At 46.7% G+C, this 25,522-nt stretch overlaps 1 protein-coding gene across 1 annotated transcript in view; it reads left to right on the top strand.

Annotated features, from left to right (window-relative positions):
* Positions 1–25,522, top strand: part of Ext2 (exostosin glycosyltransferase 2) — a 126,064-nt gene that overhangs the window by 17,625 nt on the left and 82,917 nt on the right. The window contains exons 5-7 of the mRNA XM_034495017.2: positions 6,523–6,718; positions 9,071–9,210; positions 14,036–14,129. Coding sequence (XP_034350908.1) covers positions 6,523–6,718; positions 9,071–9,210; positions 14,036–14,129 — 430 coding nt within the window. The remainder of the gene's footprint in view (positions 1–6,522; positions 6,719–9,070; positions 9,211–14,035; positions 14,130–25,522) is intronic.

Below are 25,522 nucleotides of genomic sequence, written 5' to 3'. Positions count from 1 at the left end.
CACAGGCCAGGTCTGCTCTTTAACCACTGAAGTGGGTTTGGCATCTAGTTGGCTCATATTTTCATTTGTGGAGTAAGGAGAAAGGTCTGTTTGCAGGGATGTGGTGGGCCTTCTGTCTAGCCCTTTCTTTGCTGGAGACTGTTTAGAAGTAGTTTCAAGGTAGAGCTCAGTGAGTTGGTGATTGGAGCATCCTTTGCTTGCACAAGACTTCCCAGAACGGGTACTTCTCTCCTCATTGGCTGCTTCATTGTGTGTCTGTACCATGTTCAATTCACCCGGTCATTCGTGGATGGCAGTTGTGATTATTTCTAATGTTTAGCTGTATGAACATACTGCCATGGACTTTCCAATGCAGACATTTGTGGAAGCTTGCATTTTGTGGTTCCCTTGGCTTTCCACTGAGAGTGGCATTGCTGAGCCGTGTGGTAATTCTCTTGTAACTCCTAGAAGACACACCGGAGCAGTTCCCAAAGGCTGCAGCACTGCACGCCAGCCAGCCCCGTGTAAGGTTTTCAGTCTTCCCATCTTCCCGGTCGCGTCATATCTTCGCTTTTAACTCGGGCCACCCTAGGGCACGTGGTACGCCCCGTCTCACTATTGCTGCACTTTGTGTCTCCCTAGTGACCACGCTGCTGCGTGTCTATTCTGGTGCTTATGGCCATTTATATGACATCTTTGGAAAAATGCCTGTTCATATTATTTGCTCATTTGAAATTGATTGTTTTCTTACTGTAAAATTAAAAAATTTTTTATATAGTCCAGGCATGCTGCCTTGTTGGCTATGTGATTTACAAATATACTCTCCTGTTCTGTAGGCTGCTTATTACTTTCTTGATAGGGAGTGACTTTTGAGGTACAAAAGATTCTACTTTTAATGAATTCCAATTTTCCCCCTTTCCTCTCCCTGTCTGTCTATCTGCCTTGCTCTCTCTGTTCTTTTCTGTCCCTGTCTCAGTATCTTTCTCCAGGGGTCAGGGGTGGCATTTGTACTTGTGTTTGGAGGCCAGAGACTGAACTCAGATGTCTTCCTCACTCGCTCTCCTTATGACTGGAAACCTTACATTTGAGACAAGGTCTCACTGAATCTGGAGTTCACCAGGTCATGGAGTCTGGCTGGCCAGGGAGCCCTTGTCTGTCTCCAAGCACCAGGACTACAACAGGCACATGCCACCACACAGTGTTTGCACATGAGAGCTGGATATTGAACCCAGGTCCTTGTGTTTCACAGCAAGCTCTTTCCTGCCTTAATGTCTCCCAGACCCCAGTTTATCGGATTTTTTGCTTAGGTTATTGTACTTTTGGTGTAAATGTCAGTATTAAAAGGAGAAACCACTGCTGTATCAAGCTTCTGGTAGATTTACAGATGTTTTCTTTTAAGAGTGTCTATGGTTTTGGGTTTGTGATGTGTTTTGAGAGTGCTGTGTGAGGGAGGGTACAGAACAACTTGGGGTTGGTCCCCAGCACCTCATTATTTTCTGTTGCTCTGAGTACCAAAGACTGAGTGATTTGTAAAGCATAAAGGCTTATTTCTTCTTTTATTTAGGGGCTGGGGTGTCAGGTTTGGCAGGACCTTCTTGCTGGGTGGTACTCTGCAGCGCATCCAGGTGGTACCCGAGCATCACACAGTGAGACAGACTCTCCTGTCCATGCTTCTTCTTATTTCTTATAGAGTTGCAGACCCAGTGGGTTAGGCCTGATGGCCTCATTTAACTGGAAGCCCCTTCCAGGGGTCTCACCTCCACAGACTGCAGTTGAATGTCGTCTCCACCATCTTTGTTCTTCACAGTGAAAGTTAAATTTCAGCATGAGTCAGCCAGTGGTGGCTTTAACCCCAGCGCTCAGGAGTCAGAGGCAGGCAGATCTCTGTGAGTTAGTGGCCAGCCTGGTCTAGAGTGAGTTTTAGGACATCCAGGGATATAGAGAAACTCTGACAATAAAAACAAAAAACAAAAAACAGTAAACAGTAAACAAAAAATAAAAATATCAGCATAAATTTTGTTAGTGTTTAAACCATAGCAGGTATTAAATTTTTAAAATTAATATCCATTATTAAGTATGGACAAAATAAAATTATTCCTATACTATTTTTATTATCAAAATGAAAATATCAAAGAAATTCTTTGCCTTTTTTTTCAGGGTTTGGGATTGTGTGCTAGACAAGCTCTGACACAGACCCGCACACTCGTAGCCCTTGCTTTTTTCAGAGAGTTTCACTATGTAGTCCAGGCTGGTTTCAAATTTATAATCTTCTTTTTCACTTGCTAGGGTTATAAGTGCTATGCACACTTTATAGATAATTCTGTTGAGAGAGAGAGACGCTTATTCTATAGTTGAGGCTGGCTTGGAATTCACTTTACAGACCAGGCTGGCCTTGAACTTGTGGCAGTTCTCCCAACTCTGCATCCCAAGTGCCAGGATTACAGGCATGTGCCAAAATCCCCAACTCTTCACAAAAATTTCTCATAGGGAATTCAGAGGCTGGGGAAACTGCTGTACTTGAGCACCCTGTGCCAAGGCTGGATCAGGTTACATTCCGAATGGGTGGTCTGAGGGGGCCATTTGGTTCCTGCAGAGTAAGCAAGTTTTTGTCATCTACCCAGGATCTTCAATGTGGCATGTTACTGTAGCATGGGCTAGGCTGGCCCTGCCTGGCACAGTCAGTCTTGTTTGTATGTTTTGGGCACAGGGAGCCTCGCTTACCAGTTCTGTGGGTGATGGGAACCATCCCCAATCCAAGTTCCCAGACACCAGTCAAGAAGCCAACCTAACAGAGCTTTCACAGGCAGCAGCGGGCCCGCCACACTAACCCCTCTGCACAGGAGTCCACCACAAGGAGAAAATGGCCCCAAACATCCTCAGGGCTGTGGCTGAGAAACTTGAGAAACACTGGGCAAGCCGTGAGCTTGTGAAAACTAGTCTGCTGTGTGTCCTTTCCTTGTCTCATTGTGATCTGCCCTGTGTCTTCATCCAGCTGGTGTCCCAGTGGCTCGGAACGCCATCACTCACCCAGGGATTTAACCCAGGGATGAAAACACTGAAGCCCAGAGGTGGGCAAGCACTGAAATGCTTTAGGACCACTTTAGGATGATTAATTTTGGAGATTTTAACTGTCATTAGCTATGGTATTTTCTAGTAATTTGATCTTTTTGATTTTTACGTATGACTACATGGAATTTGATATCACTTGAGGTTACAATTAGTTTTAAAATTCTGTGGTTCAGTAACCTGTGAGAGACTCTACTGTCTTCATGGTAGCCACAGGAAGCCAAGGGCTCACCTTCCTGGCTACCTCAGAGCTGTGCCTTAAAATGCAGTGTTGCTTTTATAAAGGACACTCCTCTTCAGCCCTCCAAGACTAAAAGTGAAGACAGTCTTTGGCCTCATGGTCCTCTTCCCTGGGGAAGGCAGGGAGGGTACCCTGGCGGCAGCCTGCTGGGGTCCTGCCCTCTGTGAGAGGTGTTTCTAGGGGAATTCCCATGTCTCCTGGGGCCTGTCCAGCAGAGCGATGCTGGTTTGTTTTTATTTTAAAGCTATCCCAGTGCTTTTTCAATGGGAAACTAAGACGCGTTGCTATTGATAGCTGCTTCTCACAGAACTAACTGGAATTCTTGTCATTTTTTTTCTAAAAGGAACTAAATCAGGAATTGACAACCCTTGTTTTTGAGGGAGACATCGCATTCTCAGCACGATTTGGCTTTTACTTAGATCAGCAGGGCTAAGGAAACATGAGAGTCACAGCTAACGTTAGTCCTAAGAAGAAAAACAGATTTACCTGAAATTTTTGCATAGCTAACACTGAAGTGGACACAGTCTCGATGGGTCGGAGAGAGGCAGCATACAGGCAGGGGGCCTGTTTAGTGTCCTGCTCACATCTCACATTTGTACTGAGCAGGGTTGTGGGGCACAGTGAGAGGAGCTCTAGTGGGCCTACACCTTCCAAACAGTGCAACAGTGAAATCCAACCCTGCCCTTCTTTACTGGGTTCCTTTAAGAACCACATATTAACACCTGTTTATTTCTGAATCTGAATAGCACTATGCCTGTGTTTGGGTGGGTGTGAACTTACATGCATGTGCATGTGTACCAGAGGTGACCTCGGGTGTTGTTGCGCGCACCTCCCGTGTCCCCCCTCGCCCGCGAATAAGGACACGTGAGGCAATAATCGGGTATCACCACAGACGAGGCTTTACTCTGTATCAGCAAAAGCGGAAAGACGCGGAAGGGCTGAAGACAGGAAGAGGCCTAGCTTAAATACACCCTAGAGTGACGTATTCACTTCTGATTGGCTGTTCACTCACCACCCAATATTATGCCTCGGGATTGGCCAGTGACTTTGGCGGGCTTTCTGCCTTTGCAGCTGCGCAGTTACTTGTTTACTACTGGGAAGACACGAGGCCAGCGCCATCTTGGAATGGTGAACGTATAACCACTGACCACGGCTTCCTACAGGGTGTCATCCTTAGGAATGGTGTCACCCATTTTGAGTAACCTGGAGTAATTAATTATGCCAGCAAGCCACAGAGATCCTCCTGTCTTCACATCCACAGCTCTGGGAGCACAGGCCTGTGCTGTCACATAGGCACGTAGTGCTGTCGTCACATAGTGACGCTGGGGATTAACCCGGGCCCAATGCTTGCGTGGTGAGCACTTTACTGCCAGATCTCATATGCATATGCTCCAGCCTTAGGTTTACAGAATTTTGAGAGAAGGTTCTTACTATGTAGTTCAGGCTGGCCTTGAACATGCCACCCTTCTGCCTCAGCTCCTTTGTGCTGGGATTACCAGTGTGGATGTGTACTGCCACACTTGGCTCCGGCTCCATCCAGCACTGCACTGCTTTTCAGGGTAAACAGGGGTGGGGGTGTTCATTTTCTCAGAACCTGCTTTATATGCATTTTCTCATCAGTGGTGATCTCCTGGCCACAGAGCCCCTCCCTGTGTCCTGCCTGCTCTGTATTGTAGGCGTCTAACCTAGGGAAGCCTTGTCTAGTCTCCCACATCCCTTTGACAGCAGCCTTACTGACTCTCCAGTTCTGTTTGCTTTGGGGAGGGGGTAGCTTGTAATTCCTGAAGCGTCAGTTCATGCGTGGTGCACTCACTTTGGGACCTCTGCTGAAGCAGGACATCATGGTGCCGTGAATGTGTGGTGGGACAAAGCCGCTTCTCCCATAGCAGCCAGGGAAGCTGGACAAACCAGGAAGGGCCATAGACAGAGCATGTACTTCAAGCACACCCCAGCCCCAGGCTTCGTCCAGTGGAGCCCCTCCTAACATTTCCTCCCAGGAACCCATCAAATCACTAACTGTTTTATGTGTGTGTGTGTGTGTGTGTGTGTGTGTGTGTTGTGTGTGTGTTGTGCCATGGTATAGGCGTGGCAATAAAAGGATACTTAATCAGAGTTAGTTCTCTCTTCCTACCTTGAGGGTTCCAGGGATTCAGCCCAGGTCATTAGGCTTGGTAGTAAGCACCTTTACCTGCTAAGTAGCCCACTATATAATTCATGAATCATAAATCTACACATGGACTAATCTGTTGATGAGCTTGAAGGCCCATGATCAGTCACCTCCTGCCTCAGCCTCCTGAGTATATGGGGCATCTAACATGTGCCCTATGCTCACATTTTTGTGTCTTTGGAGACCTGCAAAGCACTGGACCTTTGGTGTCTTTCTTCATTCTGGTTTCTTTCTGCATCCTTCCTGCCCAAATGTTGAGAGGTCCTGTGTGGTGGGAAGGATAGTTTTTGTTGTTGTTGTTGTTATTGCTTGTTTTCCATTTCTGGTGTTTAGCTTCCTCTCCGGCCCATGTGGCTTTGGGAATAAAGACTTGTCGAAGGGTCCCTACACAGCATAGGCATGCAGCTCCCTGGAGTCTCCACACAGCATAGGTGTACTGTTGTTGCTGTTGTGTGACATGCTGTGTGACACTGCCACACATCAAGGAGACTCCCTCTCCCTGTTTGAAGAATGCAGCCAGCCTTCAGTTTAATAAAGGATAACTTTCATTGTTCTGTCCAAGTAACCAGCCTGTTTCTCTGTGTGTGTGTTTATAGCATATGCTGTAGCCTTAGCAAACCATGCGCACTTTTCATAATATTGAGAACTGTTTCTGCTGGGCATGGTTCACACACACCTTTAATCCCAGCACTTAGGAGGCAGTGGCAGGCAGATATCTGTGAGATTGAGGCCACCTGGTTTACAGAGCCAGTTCTAGGACAGTCAGGACCACATAGAAAGACCTTGTTTCAAAACAAAACAACAAAAAGAAAAAAAAAATAGAAAAAGAACTAAATAAATATGTGTAAATAAAAATTTTTGTGATTTCATATGTCAGAATGCTAGAAAGCCTTACCTTGTTCTTAGATGGTATATAATGTTTTAAATATCCAGTAATGTGACACGGTATAATTTTGAAAATGAATGGTATATGTTGAGACTGGCCAGCAAATACCTGTTGCTGGAAGTCCAATGTTTGTCTGACCTGACCAACGGACTGATCCACGTGACCTTTTCTTCTTCCCTCTAGTCCCCGGCGGTACTTCCTGCTGTCCTCTCAGATGGCTCTCCACCCTGAGTACAGAGAGGAACTAGAAGCCCTCCAGGCCAAACACAAAGACTCGGTGTTAGTCCTAGACAAATGTACCAATCTCTCCGAGGGTGTCCTCTCTGTCCGAAAGCGCTGCCACCAGCACCAGGTCTTTGATTACCCCCAAGTGCTGCAGGTGAGTACCACTTAAAAGCTCGCCAGGCTCAGGGTAGGCCGAGCTTGGAGTGAAACTGACTCCAGTCCCAGTAGCTGTCTCCTATAAGTAACTGGGGTATTACTCCAGGGGAGAAGATGCGGCGCCTCACTGGAGGGGCAGACCATGGGGAACCTGAGTGGATAATGTGTTTGTGTTGTGTGGGGCTGCTTGGTCTGTAAAGGTTAAGTATCCTTTGGATACTCACTGTACTGCAAAAATGCAAATTCTCTAGATTTCCAAGAAGCTGTATAGGCCAAGGGCTCATATGTTTCTTGCTTTTACCCCATGCTGTTGGCTGGTACAGAGAAATGACCTTCTGTAAGGTGGCCAGTTGCATCTCTAGACAATGACAGCCCACAGGGAGTGCTTGACTTTCCCTGGGCATTCTGCCTACTCTGATTGCTTTGTTTTGGGGCATTTTGTCACCCTCAGCATACGCTTCACTGCCATCACAGACAAAGCCCTTGGGGACTGTTTATAGACAGAATATTTGGCATCCTAGAGCGTGGTGCTAGGAAAGGAGAATCATAGCCTTGCTCACTTAAACATTTAAAATTGAGACAGGTTAGTTCAGAGAACTATCAAGGAGATGATATAGTTTTTATATATTTTTGTATTTACTAATTTTTTTCAAATCTCCAGAGAGCTGGTCCATCCTGAAACTGTTAAAATACTCTCTCCAGAAGTACCATCTCTCTCTGGAGTTTCTGGCTGACAGTGGTGGAGGAGCAGCCGGTGTTTACAGTAACCTTTGTCTGGACAGGAAGAGCGACCTGCATGTGTTCACATCTGGCCGGGGCTTCTCGGGCAGGCCAGCTGCCCAGCTGCAGCCCACGCACATGCATGTCTTATCCCTCAGCTGCTGCTTTTCTGTATCAAACTCAGAGGCGTTGGGAGACTGACTTTCTCATATTTTTTTTCTTACCTTTCCCTTTCTATAGTGTTATTTATTTTTAAACACAATGTTTATTAAATTGTTTAGTGTGAACATGTATGTACATGTGTGTGCTGCATGCATACATGCACGTGCCACAGTGTAGCCTGTGGAGGTCAGAGGACAACTGTGCTGAGTTGCTTTGTCCTTCTACCCTGTGGGTGTCTGCGGTCAAACTGAGGTCATCAGGGCTGGCAGGAGGTGTCTTTATTGGCTGAGCCATCTTACCAGCCCCAGTAGTACCTTCACATGGCTCAGTAACCAGTTTTAAGATAGAATTCTTTTAAAAATTGCATTTACTTTGTGTTGGGGGAAAGGGGGCAACAGGATATATATATATAAAACAGTTTCACTATGTAGCTAGCCCAGGTTGGCTTTAAACTCACTATCCCCCAGCCTCATCTTCCCAAATTCTGAGATTACTGATAGGATTCACTGTGCCTGGCTTTTTTTTTTTTTCCCTGACTTTAAAGATGAAGTGTTTTCTTTCTTAATCCTTTCATTTCCTCCTGAAGAGACAGAAAATGGGAAACCTGGGAGTAAGAGAAATAGGGTCTCATTCTGGGGTGCGGTGCCCATGGCACCTGTGTTTTCTCTATACAGCTTCTGTTTTCCCAGCATTCCCTACACTGAGAGTAAGATGAATGGGTGAGGAAGAGGTTTCTGTGGGTGGTGGTTTTATTGTTGTTTGTTTTCAGACAGTGTTTCTCTGTGTAGCCCTGGCTGTCCCGGAACTCACTCTTTAAACCAGGCTTATCTGAAACTCAAGAGATCTGTCTCCGCCTCCGAAGTACTGGGATTAAAGGCATGCACCAACATGGCCTGGCTGAGGAAGAGGGTTTTGTTTGTTTGGTTGTTTTGTTTTTGTTTTTTTGAGAGTTCACTTTTGTTGGACTTCTTGTGTCTAGATAGAACATATATTTTAATGCCTTCTTAAGGCTGTGTGCCATTAATGAATTCCTTCTAGAGGCAAACACTGGTAGGGCCTTGGGGACTCAAAGGAGGACAGAGATTTTGGACCTTCTTGCCCCATTGTAGGCTGGGCTGACGTTGGGGCTTGGGCAGTGTTGAGACCACAGGCCATGGGTGTGTACACAGTTCAAAGGCACTAGTAGAAGCCAGTCTGCAAGACCTCATGTGGTCACCTGACCAGAGGAAGACTGATGCTGGCTCTGAACATGTGCAGAACACCAGCCCCAGTGGCATTGGGGTTCCACTGAAGAATTAAGGTGGGGACTCTGCACTCAGCTGAGTGTTTCCTGTTTCACAGATGTGAGGCCTTCTGGCCATTCCTAGATGCCTCAACACTGCTTAGCTTTAATCCTTGGGTGGATGTCATAATGTTCAAGGACCTTAGGATTGCCTGGTAACCCTCAGCCTCTCTTGTGTTGCTGCAGGAGGCTACTTTTTGTACGGTCCTTCGAGGAGCTCGGCTGGGCCAGGCAGTGCTGAGCGATGTCTTACAAGCTGGCTGTGTCCCAGTTATCATTGCGGACTCTTATATTCTGCCTTTCTCTGAAGTTCTGGACTGGAAGAGGTAGGTATACCATCTAGTGAACTGTAGCTGGTGGAAAGAGAGGTCTCTCAGACCATTGTGATGCATGCCCAGGTGTGAGAACTAACTGCAGGTTGAGTGTGTCTAACTTGTAAGTCAGAAACATTCCTAAGCCTGAAGCTTTTGAGCACTGTCAAGAATGCCACAGGTATACAGTTCCACATTTGGCTTTATATAATAGCTCACAGTCGTGGGGGTGGTAGATATAAGATCAAAGTACCTGGAACACATGCATGAGAGTGATATAATGAAGCCCATTATTTAAGAAAAAAAATATGACATTGAGAGTGACCACAACCATGTGAGCACTGCACACACTGCTTGGCACAGTAGTTCTTCCTTCCTTCCTTCCTTTCTTTCTTTCTTTCTTTCTTTCTTTCTTTCTTTCCTCCTCCTCCTCCTCCTCTTCCTCCTCCTCCTCCTCCTCCTCCTTCTTCTTTCCCCTCTTTCTCCTCCTCTTTTTTTTTTAACTTACATTGCTGATTCTTTTTTTTTTTAACTTACATTGCTGATTCTTTTTTTTCTTTAAGATTTTATGTATATGAGTCCACCATTGCTCTCTTCAGACACACCAGAAGAGGACATCAGATCCATTACAGATGGTTGTGAGCCACCATGTGGTTGCTGGGAATTGAACTCAGGACCTCTGGAAGAGCAGTCAATGCTCTTAACTACTGAGCCATCTCTCCAGCCCTTCTCTTCCTCCTCCTTTTCTTCCTCCTCCTTTTCCTCCTCCTCCTCTTTCTTCTTAACAGACTTAATTCATTTTATTTTTCTTGTATAAAAACCTTTATGTGGTAGTCACAGCTGGAGCCTGGGTCCTGTGAAGAGAGACTCTGGGGTGGGTTTTCACAAGATGATCAGTGAATTTCTGACAAGGAGACTTGCTGAGCACAGCCTCTTTCCAGAGATCAGGAGTCAGGTAGCTGTAGGTCTTGGAGATGGCATCAAAGATGGTGGCAGTGCATTCTCTGGCTGTAGCAGCCATTTCTACCGGCCATCATCAGTAGCTTCTTAGGCATGGGAACAGAGACAATGAATGCCCTTGCCTCTAGGGGCAGGGATGAGACACACCAGCACAGAGCCACAGTGGCCCGTCACCTTGCATGGAACAGTGTGGGCCTTGCCTATCTTGTTCCCCCAATAGCCTCTCCACACAGGGACGATGGAAAGCTTGACCAAGCTGTTGGCCCCTCGATGGCAATGGCTACTTCCTTGGAGCACTTAACACCAAGACTAACGTGACCATTGTATCCCCATTAGCGACAAAAACCTTGAACCTGGTCCACTGGCTTGGCACAGTTCTTCAGAGCATTTCTTGTAGCCTGTGACTGGCCAAGAGGATTCAGTCGCCAGCACTGAGCTCACGTGCTAGGGCACAGCCCTACAGTCCTCCAGGGAGCGGCCGTTTGTTACCTTGCTGTTCTTCCCCAAATCACTGGTGCATTTTGGATATATTAAAGTTTGAACATTTTATAGCCACTGAAGTTTAGAAGAGTGGACAATCAAAGTGTGCTGGTATACTGTACATTCAGTTTGCATGTGTAACAAAGGCACAGAACATAAACAAATCCTCATATTTAGACTGGAATCCCAACTTATGTTCATGCAAATATTCCAAAATGGAAGGCACCTTGGGTCTAGGCCTAGGCTGAGTGTCCCCAGCTGCTATTACTTCAGCCTCACTGCTGTGTCTTCCATCAGACTTAGTGTATTCACAGAGTCCAGTGGGATGAACCCCAGGCCAGCTATTTTTGCAAATAAAATTGTATTGTATCATTGCTTTGCCCCTTAATTTACATGTTACTTGTGCAGTGCTGAGTGATTGCCTGGCTTACAAAGCCTAAGATGCTTACGCCCTCAAAGCAGCCACCACCCCTGGGCTGGCGCAGTCTGGACACAGCTGGAGAGTTTCTGACCTTACTTATTCCAGGTATTCGGAATCGAAGCCCCCAGGTATCCAGACTCATACCTGCAGTCGGGTCCACTGGTTGCTAGCAGGGGGAGACTGCCTCCATGAAAGCTTGGAGGTTCCAGGAGAGATGGACAAATGCGAACTCTGCCCGGGTGTATTCACAGGAGTTGCTGTCTGGTCCCAGGTGTCATGACAAGACTTTGGTGGAAGATTATTGAAGTTTAATGTCTTTGCCACAAATATTTAATTGCTTTCTTCTCTGCCAGCTCATTATAATAATTTATCCAAGTACAATAGCAAAGGCATTTGAACAGCTTAAATTGGCTAACTTTTACATCTTACATTTATTAGAAAGCCTACTGTTAATATGATAGCATTTTATAATCTAACACTAGGATTTCTCTTTCTGAGGAGGCTGGGATCTAGTGGTGAAGAATAGCAGGGTTCAGGTTCTACATCCTTTGTCTGAAATGCTGGGCCAGGGTGTTTTGGATTGTGGATTATTGTGGATTTTGGAATAACTACACACATAGAATGATGCACCATGTGGAGGGAACAGAATCTAAACATGAAAGGTAGCCTCTAAGTAAGTCACATGATAGTTTTAATAATTCTGTGCATGAAACAGTTTTGTGGTGTAAATTTCCCACGTGTGGTGTCATGCTGGTGATCAACAGACCAGATTTGGAAGCATTTTGGATTGTGGAGTTTTGGATTGGCATGGTCGACCCATGTGACCTTAGCAGATGTATGTGTAGAGGGCAGAGGGCTGTGTGGTCCCCGAAAAGGAGCAGGAGCCCAAGTACTTGAAAGAGAAGCACATGAAGTCTTTCTTAGTCTTAGGGAAGTGAGGAGTGCTTCCAGCATTTATCCGTGCAGGAAAGCATTGATTGAGCACCTGGTGTTTGTCACTACAGTATTAGTTACTTTTCTCTTCCTGTGATAAGATACCCTGACCCAAAGCAACTTACGGAAGAAAGGGCTTATTTTGTATTATAGTTCTCAGCTGTCCTAATGCAATTTATACTTCCTTAATACAGTTCCTCATGTTGTGGTGACCCAAACCATAAAATTATTATTTTTTTTGCTACCTCATAACTGTAATTTTGCTACCAAAGCCATCAAAATATACAATTGTAATGTAAACATCTGATATGTAAGATATCTGATATGCAACCCCTATGAAAGGGTTGTTCATCTCCCTAAAGGGTTGTGACCCACAGGTTCAGAACTGCTGTTCTAGAGGATAAGAGTCCATTAATGGTGGGTGGGCACGGCAGCAAGATCAGGATGCTGAGAGATCATACCTTCAATCAGGCACAAAGCAGAGCAGAGCTGGAGGCAGGCGGGGCCTTGGCCTCTCCCCCACCCCAGTGCATACTTCCTTCTGCAAGACTGCACTTCCCCCTTAACCTCCTCAAACAGCACCCCCAACTGGAAACCCAGGGTTCAAACATCTGAGCCTGTGGGGCATTTCTTTTAACCCCTCACTGTCACAGTCAGCCACAGGTTCTCCATGAGGAATGAGGTCAGGCCTTTGCTGGAGGACACTCTCTGCTTACTGATGGGAGAGCAGTGGAGCACGGTTCCCAGCCGCTGTCATGTGACTGGTTAGACTCTGGCTGGGCAGTGCTAGGACGGTGAGACATTGAGGGCCTTGTAGAGCAGTGATGTAGCAGCTGGGAAAAGATCAAGGTCAGCTTCAGTGCTGAGCTATGGGTGAGCAGCAGGAAGACTCTGGAGTCAGGGGTCTGATGTCGGACAACCAGCTCTTAATGGCTGGCTTTGAAATGATGGCAGATTAATTCATCCTTTCAGGTCCTCAGTCCTGTCTCTGTTGGAAAAATCATTTACTTATTTATTTACTTAAAATCGCTTATCCATGAAGTCCTGACTGTGTGCAGGCTACGCTCTGAGTGCTCTGTGTACAGCAGTGGATTAACCTAGTGGGCGGGAGTTCGAGCTAGGTCTTGATGAGCTATGGCTTGCAAGTCTAGTTCTACCCTCTGCACAGCGCACTACACTTGTGAAGTTCGCGCCAGTCTCCCGTTCTCTCTCCTATTCCCAGTCTGTGGGTGAATCCTGTGTGGCACGGGGCAAAGGAAGGCCCTGCCTCTCTGCAGCTTCACACCTATAAAACTGCCACCTCTGCAGGGGCCCAGTCCTTCTTCCTGCTCCTGCGCCTGCTTCCTGTCACTTACTGACCCCATAGACAGCATGGGCCTGTGGAGCTAAATCGGCTTCTCAGGACTTTGCCTCCACCTCCTAGTGGTTTCCTGTCTCAGCACTGAGTCCTCCGTGGCCTCCAAGGGCCCGTGTGTGCCTCTCTACAACCCACCCTCCCCCTCTCTGCTTGGCTCTCGTTCTTCTCCATCCTGTTTATTCTGTGGCAGCCACAGGGGCCCCCTAGCAAGCTGTTCCTGGACCATGCCCAACACGATGCTTTCTTGGCCTTTCACTCATGAGCCCAGTGCCTGCAGCTCTCTTCCCACAGGCCTTCTCATGGCCTGTGGCCTGTTCACCCCTCCCTTTCTTCTGACGTTCTCTATTGAATTGTCAGTTCTCAGCGCATAGTAGGTCTGCCATAAATAAATGCTGAATCAATGGATGGATTTGTGTAGAAGCTAAATGAGGGAAGTAATTGTTAATTCAGTAAGCACTAAGAAGGGTAAGAAGTGGACTGGGAGGCAGCATTTCACATACAAAGGCCCTGTGGCAGGACAGAAGTTGTCATGGTTGGTGACAGTGATACCAGGAAGGACAGAGCAGACAGAGAAAGACGCACGCCTGAAGGAGCTTTGGGGTTTCTGCTTGTGGGACAGAAATAGGACAGCATAAAGTGCTGCTTTCTGAAAAGGACTGTGCACATGTAAATAGTGCTGTTGTCTCCAGGGCATCTGTGGTCGTTCCAGAGGAGAAGATGTCAGATGTGTACAGCATCCTGCAGAACATCCCACAAAGGCAGATTGAAGAGATGCAGAGACAGGTAAGAGGCTGGCCGAGGCTGAGACACCTGGCTGGAGACGGGCAGTGGGGTGCCGCCGGAACAGCGGCTTGGACAGACAGCCTTCAGCCAAGTGCATTGATTAGGCCAGTTGCTTCAAGTAAGGTTTAGATCAGTGGTTCTCAACCTGTGCGGTACAGCCCCTTTGGGGGGGGGTGTCACATATCAGATATCAGATATTTACATCACTATTCATAACAGTAGCAAAATTACAGTTATGAAGTAGCAACAAAATAATTTTATGGTCGAGGGTCAGTACAACATGAGGGAACTGTATTAAAGGGTTGCAGCATTAGGTAGGTTGAAAGCCACTCGTTTAAATTAATGATGGGACTGTGCTGGGGACCCCTGCTCTGATTTCAGGGTGCCAAGTGATAGCAGGTGATGACCAAGACAGCCAGGGAAGCAAGGCAGCACATTTTTGGGCTGTGTCCTAAGGAAGGCAGCATTTGTGACAAGTGGTCTCATTCCCCATATACAGTTTTCCTGCCTTCCTCTGCAGACCTCTCTTTACCCTTTGACCCTTCCCTGGACAGTTCTGTGGCACCATCCCATTCATGGGTTCCCATTCAGTCTCATTGCTCTCCCTCCTAAAGGAGCCTAACTAGGCTTCAGTGTCAAGCAAGTTACATTTAAACGGTGGCCCTGAACTCAGTGCTGTGATTGTCTGTGTCTTTTTCTTTGTATGGTTTTTTTAATGTTTTAATCTTTATCAGAATTCTCTACATGGGACAGAAGGATGGCTCAGCCAGTAAAGTGCTTGTCATGCAGGCATGAGGATCTGATTTTGTATTCTTAGGACTCATGTAATAAGCCAGGCTTGATGACACATGCCTGTAACTCTAGTGCTGTAACTCTAGTGCTGTCGAGGTGAACACAGGCAGATCAATGATCTTCTAGATCATTCTAGTGACAGGCTTAAGGTAAGAGAGACCTTGGATCAAATAAACAAAATAAAGAAATAGATAAAGATAGGGAGGGATCAAGGAAAGACCTGATGTAGATCTCTAGCCTCCACACACGACACACATGCAGATGCATGCGTGCACGCGCGCGCACACACACACACACACACACATATACACAGACATATAACACACACAGACACACACACTCACATATACACAGACATATAACACACACAGACACACACTCACACACATATACACAGACATATAACACACACAGACACACAGAGATACAGACACACAACACAGACACACATGTAACATATACACATACAGACACAGACACACACTTATAAGACATACAGACACACAGATACACAGAGACACACACAGACACAGACACACACACATATAGATGCACACACTCACACACATATACACAGACATATAACACACAAAGACACACAGAGATACAGACACACAGATACACAGACACACAACACAGACACACATGTAACACACACACATACAGACACAGACATACACTTATAACACATACAGACACACACACACACACACACACACACACGTGCGCGCGATAGAGGGAGATTAGTGAGACTGAAAGTTCTCTGCATGCAACCTATACTTTCAGCCTGGCTCCTCACCCTTGGCCAAGTGGCCAGAGAGCAGGCTATGTGGATGAAGTTAGGCAGTCACCATCTGTGGGATGAGGAGATGGAGAGCTACCTGCTTCCTAAGTGTATTCTCAGCCTGGCCAGCTGTTTGTCCACCTTTGCTCTGCTCAGCCCCTCCTGGGTACCCTGCCTCCCTCTGCTTTTCAGCATCCACGGATTTAGGAGAAGGAAAATGGCTGTGCCTGGTCCCACCCTTTGTACTTTGGTATTGTATTATTAATTTTCATCCAGTCTGACAAATACTGGAGATAATTACATTACACAGAGGAAAGGGCTGATTGGGCTTATAGTTTAGCAGCTTCCGGGCTATGACTGGGTGGACCTGTTGCTGGGTAGAGGGACCACAGGTCACAGTGGAGTGAAGAGCTGAGCAGCGGATTTCACTTGTACAGTGTGAAGGGAGGAGAGAGAGAGCTAGAGCCCCATGATATCCTTCAAGGATACATTCCCATGACCTGAGCAACCTCCTCCCTTTCTAAAAGCTTTAACCCCCACCCCCATACTGCCAGTCAGAGATCAGACCTTTAACACAGGCCTTCAAGTGGTGGTGACACTAAGCATCGTCTTACACAGTGATTGGCCTGGATCTCCTGGGTGGAGTACCAGTCTGCACCCTTAGATCAGGCTCTGCTTCCTGTGGGCTTTGTGCCATCCCGGTAGATAACAGAGTGGAGTTTCCCAATGCTGGTAGCATCCCCACTGGCTTCTCATAGCCCACTTGTTCTTGCTGGGAGGAGGTTCTGGGCTTTCTGCTATTACTCACAGTTGACCTCATCTGAGCTTTGTGAATCTGAGAATCTGTCTAGAGATTGTCAGATCTTCACCATAAACCTATAGCATTAGGGGGAAGCTGCCTCTGAAGAGCCTTGCTTCTTTTTGTCACCTTTAACAATTATTTATTTTTAACTTTTAGATAGAATCTCACTCTGTAGACCAGACTGGCTTGGGACTTACAGAGATCCACCCACCTCTTCCTCTGCTGGGGTGGAAGGCATTTGCCTCCACACCCTAGCTGATGGTATCTTCATTTACTAGATTAATTATAGAATCATCTACTAAACAAGATTGTACCTCCCGTAAGATTCTACTATGGGAATGTTAGGAAGAAGCCTGGCCTGGGGAGAAGGTGAGCAGTCTGCTCTCCTCTCTGCCCTACCAGCCCCATGCTGAGAAAGGGATCACTAATGTTTTGGAACAGAGTGTCCCCTGACAGCCCACAGAATGGTGTGGTTTGCTTGGCAGGATCAGGGTGGGACAATCCTGGCTTCTAGTCAGTAGTCAGTGGCAGGCATGGCGTCACTGGGACAGCTGAGGCGGAATGGAGGGAAGGCATGTAAAGCATGCTGTTTGTTGGTTATTGTGTTTGAAGATTGCACTGAGCCATGACTCCATTCGCATTGATTGTGTGACCATCCCAGGCACTGAGTGGTCTAGGCTTTCATTTTATCATCTATGGAATGAGGACTTAGCTGAGTCACCCAGCATGTTCCAGACAGCCATTTGACAACTCCATGAAGTCTTGTCTCTGGCAGGAACATTACCCTCCCAGCCAGCACTGATATTTAAGAGGTCATTTTTTCTCTCCCTGAATACCTCAGGTCACAAGGGTCCTGACCTCTGCTGATGGGCACCTCCCATCACACCAGCTCTGGGGCTCTTCTGACCCCTCTCACTCCTCCTCTGCTCCCCAACTGTCTAAGGTGCTCTAGGGTAACCGTCAGCCTGCCTGCTTTTTCTCAGGATTTGTGTTCCCCAAGTGGCCTCTTTTGCCCCCTAACCCCACATTTCTGAACTGGGATGGTCCCAAGTAAACACGCTTGAGTTAATTTCCAGTTCTATATAAAGGCTGACAAAATTGAACTCTAACAGAAACCAGTAGCACCTGCCCCTCCTTCAAGTTGTAACAGCCACCAGCATCTCTTGTCATTGCCATAAGTTCTCCTTGGGTGAGAGCCATCAGCTTTAGTTGAGAACCACTAGTTGCATTGATAATATGTCGCCTCTCAGTTTGAAGAGTATTAGTGTCATGTCACTATAAAGAAGTATGGGAGCTTAGAAAGAAAAAAGTTTGGAGGCTCACATCTGATGTCTGTTACCTCACTGGTTGGCCTGCCATTTTAATGGTAGGGATATGTGATGGGGTAAGTGGTCATGAGAACAAGATGGGGTCTGTTGAGCCCCACAGCATCCTTCAAGGGCACGCCCACTCTGAGTGCCCCTCACACTTCACCCCCTAAGGCCATAGTGCTCTCCACTGCCACCATTGAGGACCAAGCCTTTATATTTGGGTCTTTAAGACTCACCAAGGTGTACACTGCTCTGTAACTGCGCCAGCTGCCTTCGCCTTCTGTTTATAGGGGTCAGTTGAGCTTCACCTTAGCGGGAGTGTTAAAACTGCTCATACGCTTCAGTGAATCCTCCCTGGTAGCTCAGCTTCAGGTCGTTTTGTAATCTAGGTATATGCTTTTTAGAGAAAACCAGTTGCAATCACAGGGCCTCCTCCCTCCCTGCCAGGTGAGAAGCCAGCATGAACTGACACCAGGGCCTGACATCATCCTGAGAGAATTAGAGCAGCTTAATGAGCTGCAGGAACAGTTGTCGCCAGCAGGGGGCTCCATCTACTTTTAAGTGACTAGTGTTCCTGCCATGGATTTAAATCTGTGAGAAATCCCCAATGCCAGAAACTGCTTGCTTCTCAAGGGACACAGTTCTCACTGCTCTTCACTGGAGACCATTTTGTTCAAGTGACAATGCAGCATTTGTTCTACCAGCATGGGACAGTACCCAAGACACATGCGCGCACACGCACATATGCACACATGCACTCACTGAGGTGGTGTGAAGGGAATTAAAACTAATTAAATATAAATATAAAAGAAAGGCTATGATCCGAGTGTTGTGTAGTCATCATCATAACTGTTACTGTTGGCCTAAAGGAGAGGGTTACGGAGGCAGCTGTACCTATGGACAGAGCTACAGCCTTGACTGAGCCAAAGTTATGAGGAAGCCACTAGTTATGAAGAAGACCATAACAAAGAAAAGCATCTCAGTAGATAATTCTGAAAAATATGTTCTCATTATATATGAGATAAATATGAAAAAATGTTCTCATTCCTGAGAGCAATGAGAACAGCACAGCATTGGGAAGACAAGCTGTGACGGCTTCAGGAGGGATATTAAAAGCAATCTCTTCAGTTAGCGGCTGTGAGCTGGTTCTCACTGGGACTTTACTGTACCCTCTGCTAATTATCTAATTAATTAATTTATTGAAGCCCTAATTGTTTTTCAGGGAGAGATTATGGGCCACAGTAAAGCTTTGTGACTCTGGCTACAAGGGCCAAAGTCATCTCGGGGTGCAGTTTAACCGCAGAGCTGGTTGGAGAGATGGTGTCCAAGTTCCAGAGTACGGTAGGCTCAGATGGAAAGGATGGCACTCAGGCACAGCTGCCAGGGCAGGCTGGCTGGAGGACAGCCTTCCGAGTCGTCTTAAAGATGAGCTTTGCTTTGTTAAGGGCAGGAGGAAGTTTGCAGCTAAATGTCTCTCTGCAGTCAAATGGCACACTGATACTCCAGCTCCCTTGAATCATAGGAGAAAGCCTGCAGTCTCTTGTCTCAGAAGGCTGGGGAGACGCTGGGCTGGTTAGTTAGAAAGTTTATGTAAAAGGGGAAAGGTGTAAGTGGACCCCTGGTTTATCTGTTGAGCAGAGTTCCCAAACACCGTTTTATTGGTCAGTGTCTCCACCAGCAGTGACCTCTCACCCTAGCAACACTAGGAGGTGGAAGTCGGGAGCCTGCCTCGCCTTTGAACTCTCCTTTGTACTCAGCTGACCATGGGCCTTTGAGGTGGCAGAGACTTGAACATCTTGTCTCCTCTCTAGTCGCCGGCACTCAGGAAAACCGAAGCTGCGAGTTTCTGCTCTCTTGTATCTCAGTGTACCTTAGTGGTCGCCTAGTAGATGTGCCACATATGTGTGCTGCAGAGAAGCCTTGAGGATGGTGGGCTCGGAGTAGGGAAAAGACAGACCACTGCTTAGCAAATGAGCCCAGGGGTGCAGCACCTCTACTGTATAGCAAGGGGTCCAGATAGAGCCGGATAGAGGCCACAGGGCAGAGAGCCCATCTGTCCCCATGCCCATGTGCTCCATGTGTGGGTGAGCCGCCTCGGGGTGCCCTTGTTTTGCCTCATTTATACAGACTCTCCATGCACTCAATTCCAGGATTTGGTTTCCATAGTCACAGCTGTTTTGATGCCACAACCTTGAAGGAAGGACAGTGACACACAAATTATTTGAATCTGAGATGGGTCAGAACTCTCAGCAGAGCATCCAGAGCCAGAAGTGTTGTAGGCTTCCTTCCCTGCGGTGGGTCTGTAAAGGGGCGCAGTTCTTCGGGACACAGAGCCTTTGTTTTGTTTTTCATGGCCTGCATTCCCAGTCTTAGTGTCAATGTATGTGCCATTCCCCCAAAGCTGTTATTAGTGGGAATCTCAATCCTTAAATTAAAGTTTAATCTAGTAAGCATATATAATTTTTTAAAAAAATATTGGTTCATTTTTGTCTTACAAGGTTTTCCGTTTGGACTACTTTTCTTTTTTGTTTGTTTAGATTTACTTATTTTATTTTATGCATGGGACTGTTTGTGTGCATATTATGTCAGGGTGCCACCTGAGTGTCTCGTGCCCATGGAGACTAGAGGAGGGTGCCAGATCCCCCTAGAAATAGAGTTACAGACCGTTGTGCGCCACCATGGGTGCAGGGAATTAACTGCTGGGCCATCGTTCCAGCCCCTTAAGCTTTCAGTTTTGAAAGTGTTTTGCAGTTCCCTGATGTGTCCAGATACCTCAGCCGCCCAGACTCTGTGTTATCTGAAGATCCCTTGTGCTGCCAGCCTGTCTTGTCCCTAAGGTTATATGGCAGTCTGCCCATCACTGCCCACCCCAGCATACCCCAGTTTACAGAGCAGATTCTTTCCACAGGAGGGAGATAGGCTGTTAGAAGAGTCAGTCTTTTACATGCGGTCATCTTCCAAAGACCATACAGCCCAAGGCAGGCAGGGGGAAGTCGGGTCGCATTCCCCGCCAGTCAGGCTGACTTCCCATCACCTCACCTAGCCTCCTCCCCAAAGAGGTTGCTTGAGATAGTTCAAGCTGCACTCTCCTGAAAATACATTAAGAAGAAAGGGTGTCACTACTAATTTCTGGGGTCAGTGCTGTAATTCATGTAATTCTTACCCCTCTTCTCAGCTGTGAAATGGGGAATGTTTTATTTACACAAGCAAGGGCCTGAGATGGCATTGGAGCAAAGGAGCATGTGTGCAAGCCTGACAAGTCTAGTGCAGTCTCTAGAATCCACATGGTGCAGGAGGGCACTGATTCCTGTATATTGTCCTATGATCTCCAAACGGTGTCAATGTCATACATGCGTGCGCGCGCGCACACACACACACACTCACACAGTAAACAAGGAAATTATAATCTTGGAGCTTCACACATACTCAACACACATGTACTCATATAATAAGTAAATTGGTAGATTATACTTTTGGAATTATATACACAAATATACATATAAGAAATAAATTAGATTATACTCTTGGAACTACACACATACATGTTTATACACACTCACACATGTACACATGTAACAAATTAGTAGATTATACTCTTGGAAATACACACATATACATGTAATAAATAAATTAGAGGATTTTACTCTTAGAATTACAGTCAAACACACTAACAGTGTCACACACACATATACATGTAAGAAATGAGTATATTCTTGGAAGTGCACTTACTCATGCATGCACACACGAAATGATTTCCCTTCAATTCTGATAGGCTACTCTGCTGTCTTCTTCAACTTTGCTTTCCTGCTTGCTCTTAGAAAGTATGGGACTGGCAGAGCAGCTCAGTGGTAGAACACTTGCCTCGCATGCACAAGGTCCTGATTTTAGACCCCAGCACCATAAGAGAAGAGAAATGCTACAGTGTCACTTCCCCTCAGAGGGGACACTTTCTGGGCTGGAATTCTCCCTTTGAGGGGAGAAGTAAGTTCTGATACCCAGTGGCCGAGAGGAGAGCCTTGCTGGGGTTACCACGGGGGAGAGTTTCAATGCATGTTTTTTCAGTAGTACTATGTAGTCTGTGTTTGAGTTTTTCCGTGTATATAACCCCACACTGCGAGGGACCAGCCCGTGCAGTTGTTTAAAGCAGGGTAAATAAGGACTGCTTTAATCACCATCTTAAGGGAGAACATTGCTCTGTGTGTATGTTAAAACTGGTTTTTTTTTTTTTTTTTTTTTTTTTTTGGTTTTTTTTTTTTTTTGAAACTTTGGTATTAGGAACCTTGTTGGAAAAAGACTTTTACCAAGTATCTGATGGGAAGCCAAGAAAAGCATTTTAATAGAACTGTCTCAGATTTATAGTTCACTGGGGCCTGTAAATAAATTTTCCTGTCTTTAAGGTTTGGACTGATTTGCAGTTGTTTGGTATAGCTTCTGAGATTTAAATCCTCAGGGTCCAGATGGAGAGACCATAAAGCCGTGTTCTTTGGCAGTCTTGGTATGTCTTGTCCATGTGCAGGCATAACGGGATAGTGGCACAGCTTGGCTGTGACACCAGTGTCTGTTCAGTGCTTGGATTTTCTACAGAAATGTATTTAACTATCCAATGCATTTATGCCTATCATGTGGGTGTATGTATATGTGTGTGTAGTGTGTGTTTTATGTTTGTATGAGCATGTGTCTGCATGCCGGAAGTTGACATCTCTTACGTCATCGCCGCTCTTACATTTCTGAAACAGGGTCTCTCACTGAACTCCGGTGCTCACTGATTGGCTCCACTGGCTGGCCAGCAAGTCCCAGAGATCCTCTTGACTTTGTTCCTCACTCCCACCCGACCCCCAGCACTGGTTACAGGCTGTACCACCATGCTTACCTCTTACATGGGTTCTGGAGATCCAGACTCAGGTCCCTATGTTTGTACAGGAGTCACCTTACTGACCTAGCTATCACCTCAGGAACATACCCAAGCTCAGACTTTGCTCCTAGCATGTGTTGGCATGTTAAAGGAGATTAAAACAAGGCACTGTGTAGGAATGCAGCCCATTCTTTCACAGGGGACCTCAAGTTACTGGCACAAGTGTCAACAGTAGTGAGAAATCATAAGTCAGGAGTGTTACATATATGCAGTTGTCCTGAAGGCCATCAGGTGTGTCTCCCAGAGGAGACCTTCCTCCTGACCTGCTCTCCTGGGTACTATGCTAGAGAAGAGGGGATGGGCTCTGACATCATTGTTCCACTGGAGATCTGGTTGATAAGTGGAAGTCCGATGAAGCCTCCCTGGCCTGGAGGACTCTCAGTACCAGCAGCAGAGAGCTTCATAGTGAGTTGGAAGGAAGGGGTGGGTGCTTGGAGAGGAATGGCTTGTGTGAGCAAGGGGGTAGGTAGTTGTTGAAGGTTTGTAAAAATCAGATCTTAGAAATTACCCAGGTGTTCTTGGTAAGGCCCGGGGCCCCAATAACCGTGAGGACAGGTCTGATAGTCAGGGCACTGGAACCCAGGTCTCAAGGTGTCTAGTCAAGTTTTCTGATTTTTGTTTTTCTGTGATATATGGTGGTATTTTCCAGCCTGCGGTGAGCTGGAATTCAGAGGGTCACAACTGGCATCTTTTTTTTTTCTTAAAGAGAGCGACAGAGAGAGAGAGGAGAGAGAGAGAGAGAGAGAGAGAGAGAGAGAGAGAGAGAGAGAGAGAGAGAGAAAGAGAATAGAAAACTATTAGAGTGTTATATGGTGACGGCAATTATTTCCTGAAACATTGGCTTTCTTCTTGAGTTGTTGGGCCTGAATATAGCTCAGTGGTAGAACACTTGCCTAGCACACACAAGGTCTGCCCAATCCTCAGGACGAAAAGTTTAAGAAACAAAATCTGTCTTAACTTCCCATAGAAAGCATATTTATATGTTTTAACTATGAGTCCTAATCAAAAAAGATTTTGAAATTCAGTAGTGGGAACCTCGTGGGTTGTGAGTGGGAGAGACCTGAATTTAGATGCTTAAGTCTGATCTGTTGATGAGCTCAGTAGTGGCCCGTTATTTAGCTTTCCAGTCTAAACCTGGGCTGGTAAGACTGCCTAGAGGTCTCCTCCGCCGAATGAGTTCATGTATGTAAAGCATGTGGGCTCTGGCCCCAGCTCCGCGCTGGTGGTCATTCAGGAACTCCCTGGGGTCTGCATCTGAATTTGGGCAAGTTGCCTCCTGGTAAGGAGCACGGTCTTCGGGAACCACAGTGAGTTAGTGTGTGGATGTATTACGCATTTGCTTCTGGGCTTGGAAACTTGAAACAGAGTCGAGTCCTGTGGGCTTGGGTGTGCTCCCTACATCTTGGCATGAAGGCGTCCGTCCACCTCTATTTTTCTCTCAGGATCAACAGGGCTCACCGGGACATAAACACTGATTCCCTGGCTGGCCCTTTTGTTTTAATTCCCTGTTAAAACTTTCCCCATGGTCAGTGAAATGGTCTTTTACTGAATTTTCTCTTCATCTTCTAATCTCTTCTTGGCCATGTCATGATTTTTATTCTTTGGGGGGGGGGGTGGGCTGGGATGCTAAAACATTAAAAAGAAAGTAAACGTCAGAGGAAAATTAAAATCCAGATTAACATCTAGGTAGTGGACAGCTGTGAAGACCTACCTACATGGAGTGGGTGTGAGCCCAGGTGGGGGACTTTGCTCACATCTTCAGAAACAGTAGTTCACATCCTGCTGGAGAGAATGTGTGTTAGGGCAGGATTTTTCTCTCCTTTATTCTTTCCCCTTTCTCTGTTCCCTTAGCCGCCCTTCCTGACCCCTTCCTTGCCAGGCCAGTTCCGTCTCATATTTGAAGTCCCACTGGAGAGCAGAGAGTCTCAGCCCCCAGATGCTTCAGGCCAGGGGCTAAAACGCTCCCATAAATCTGCGGCTCATTTTAGTGCCATGGTGAAGCCGTGTGAGGCTGCTCTCCGTGGCCCCTGCCCTCTCGCTTTATGGGCTGCTTTGGCTCTTCTCTATAAAGAGGCCCAATGGAGTCATTTGAAAATTCTTATCAGTTTGCTGACAGCTATATGGGCCTTTCTGCTGAGTCCGGGAGCTCGAGCAGGCGTGTGAAATTTTTGATATTAAAACTGAGGAAAGCTGCCAGGCAGAAGAGATTGGGCAGTGCAGTGGTGATCTGGGGGAGATGAGGCTAGCCAGGTCATTAACCCTTGTGGATCTAACCTCCTTGGTAGGGAGGTACTCAAGATGAAGCTGGGATAGAAAGGGCCTTCTAGGAGCTTCCATCTTTAACCCCTGTGTTGACAAATGCTGCGCCCCCCCCTCCCCCGGCAACTTACTTTCTTAGCAGGAGGTAGGCAAGCCCAGGGGGCTGGGGTGGCCAGATTGCCAGCTGTTTCTTTCCTAAAAGTAGTGTGGAACTCCCACTTGCAGGCTGTGTGTCCATAGCTTTGCTGAGTCTGCTTCCCTGCTCTTTAGACCCCTCCTTAGCAATCCTCCCAGAGTGCTTTGTGGAGGCCCCAGGCCCATCAGGGCCTGAGCCTCTGCCCTCTTCTGCACAGAGAAGAGACTGGAAGCTGCCCCTCCTCACCTTTCCACTTTCCCTTTCTTTCTTTGCTGGAAAACTCTTGCGGCCAGTAACTGAAGGGAAGGAAAAGCCATTACCTGGACTGAGGCCAGTGGCTTGATGGGAGCTTCAAAATCTTTGGCATCTCCTGCCCAGAATGCTTTTCCAGGCATTTT

Source organism: Arvicanthis niloticus, chromosome 2 (assembly GCF_011762505.2).
Source record: "Arvicanthis niloticus isolate mArvNil1 chromosome 2, mArvNil1.pat.X, whole genome shotgun sequence".
Taxonomy (NCBI): domain Eukaryota; kingdom Metazoa; phylum Chordata; class Mammalia; order Rodentia; family Muridae; genus Arvicanthis; species Arvicanthis niloticus.
This window is presented reverse-complemented; position numbering and strand designations above follow the sequence as displayed.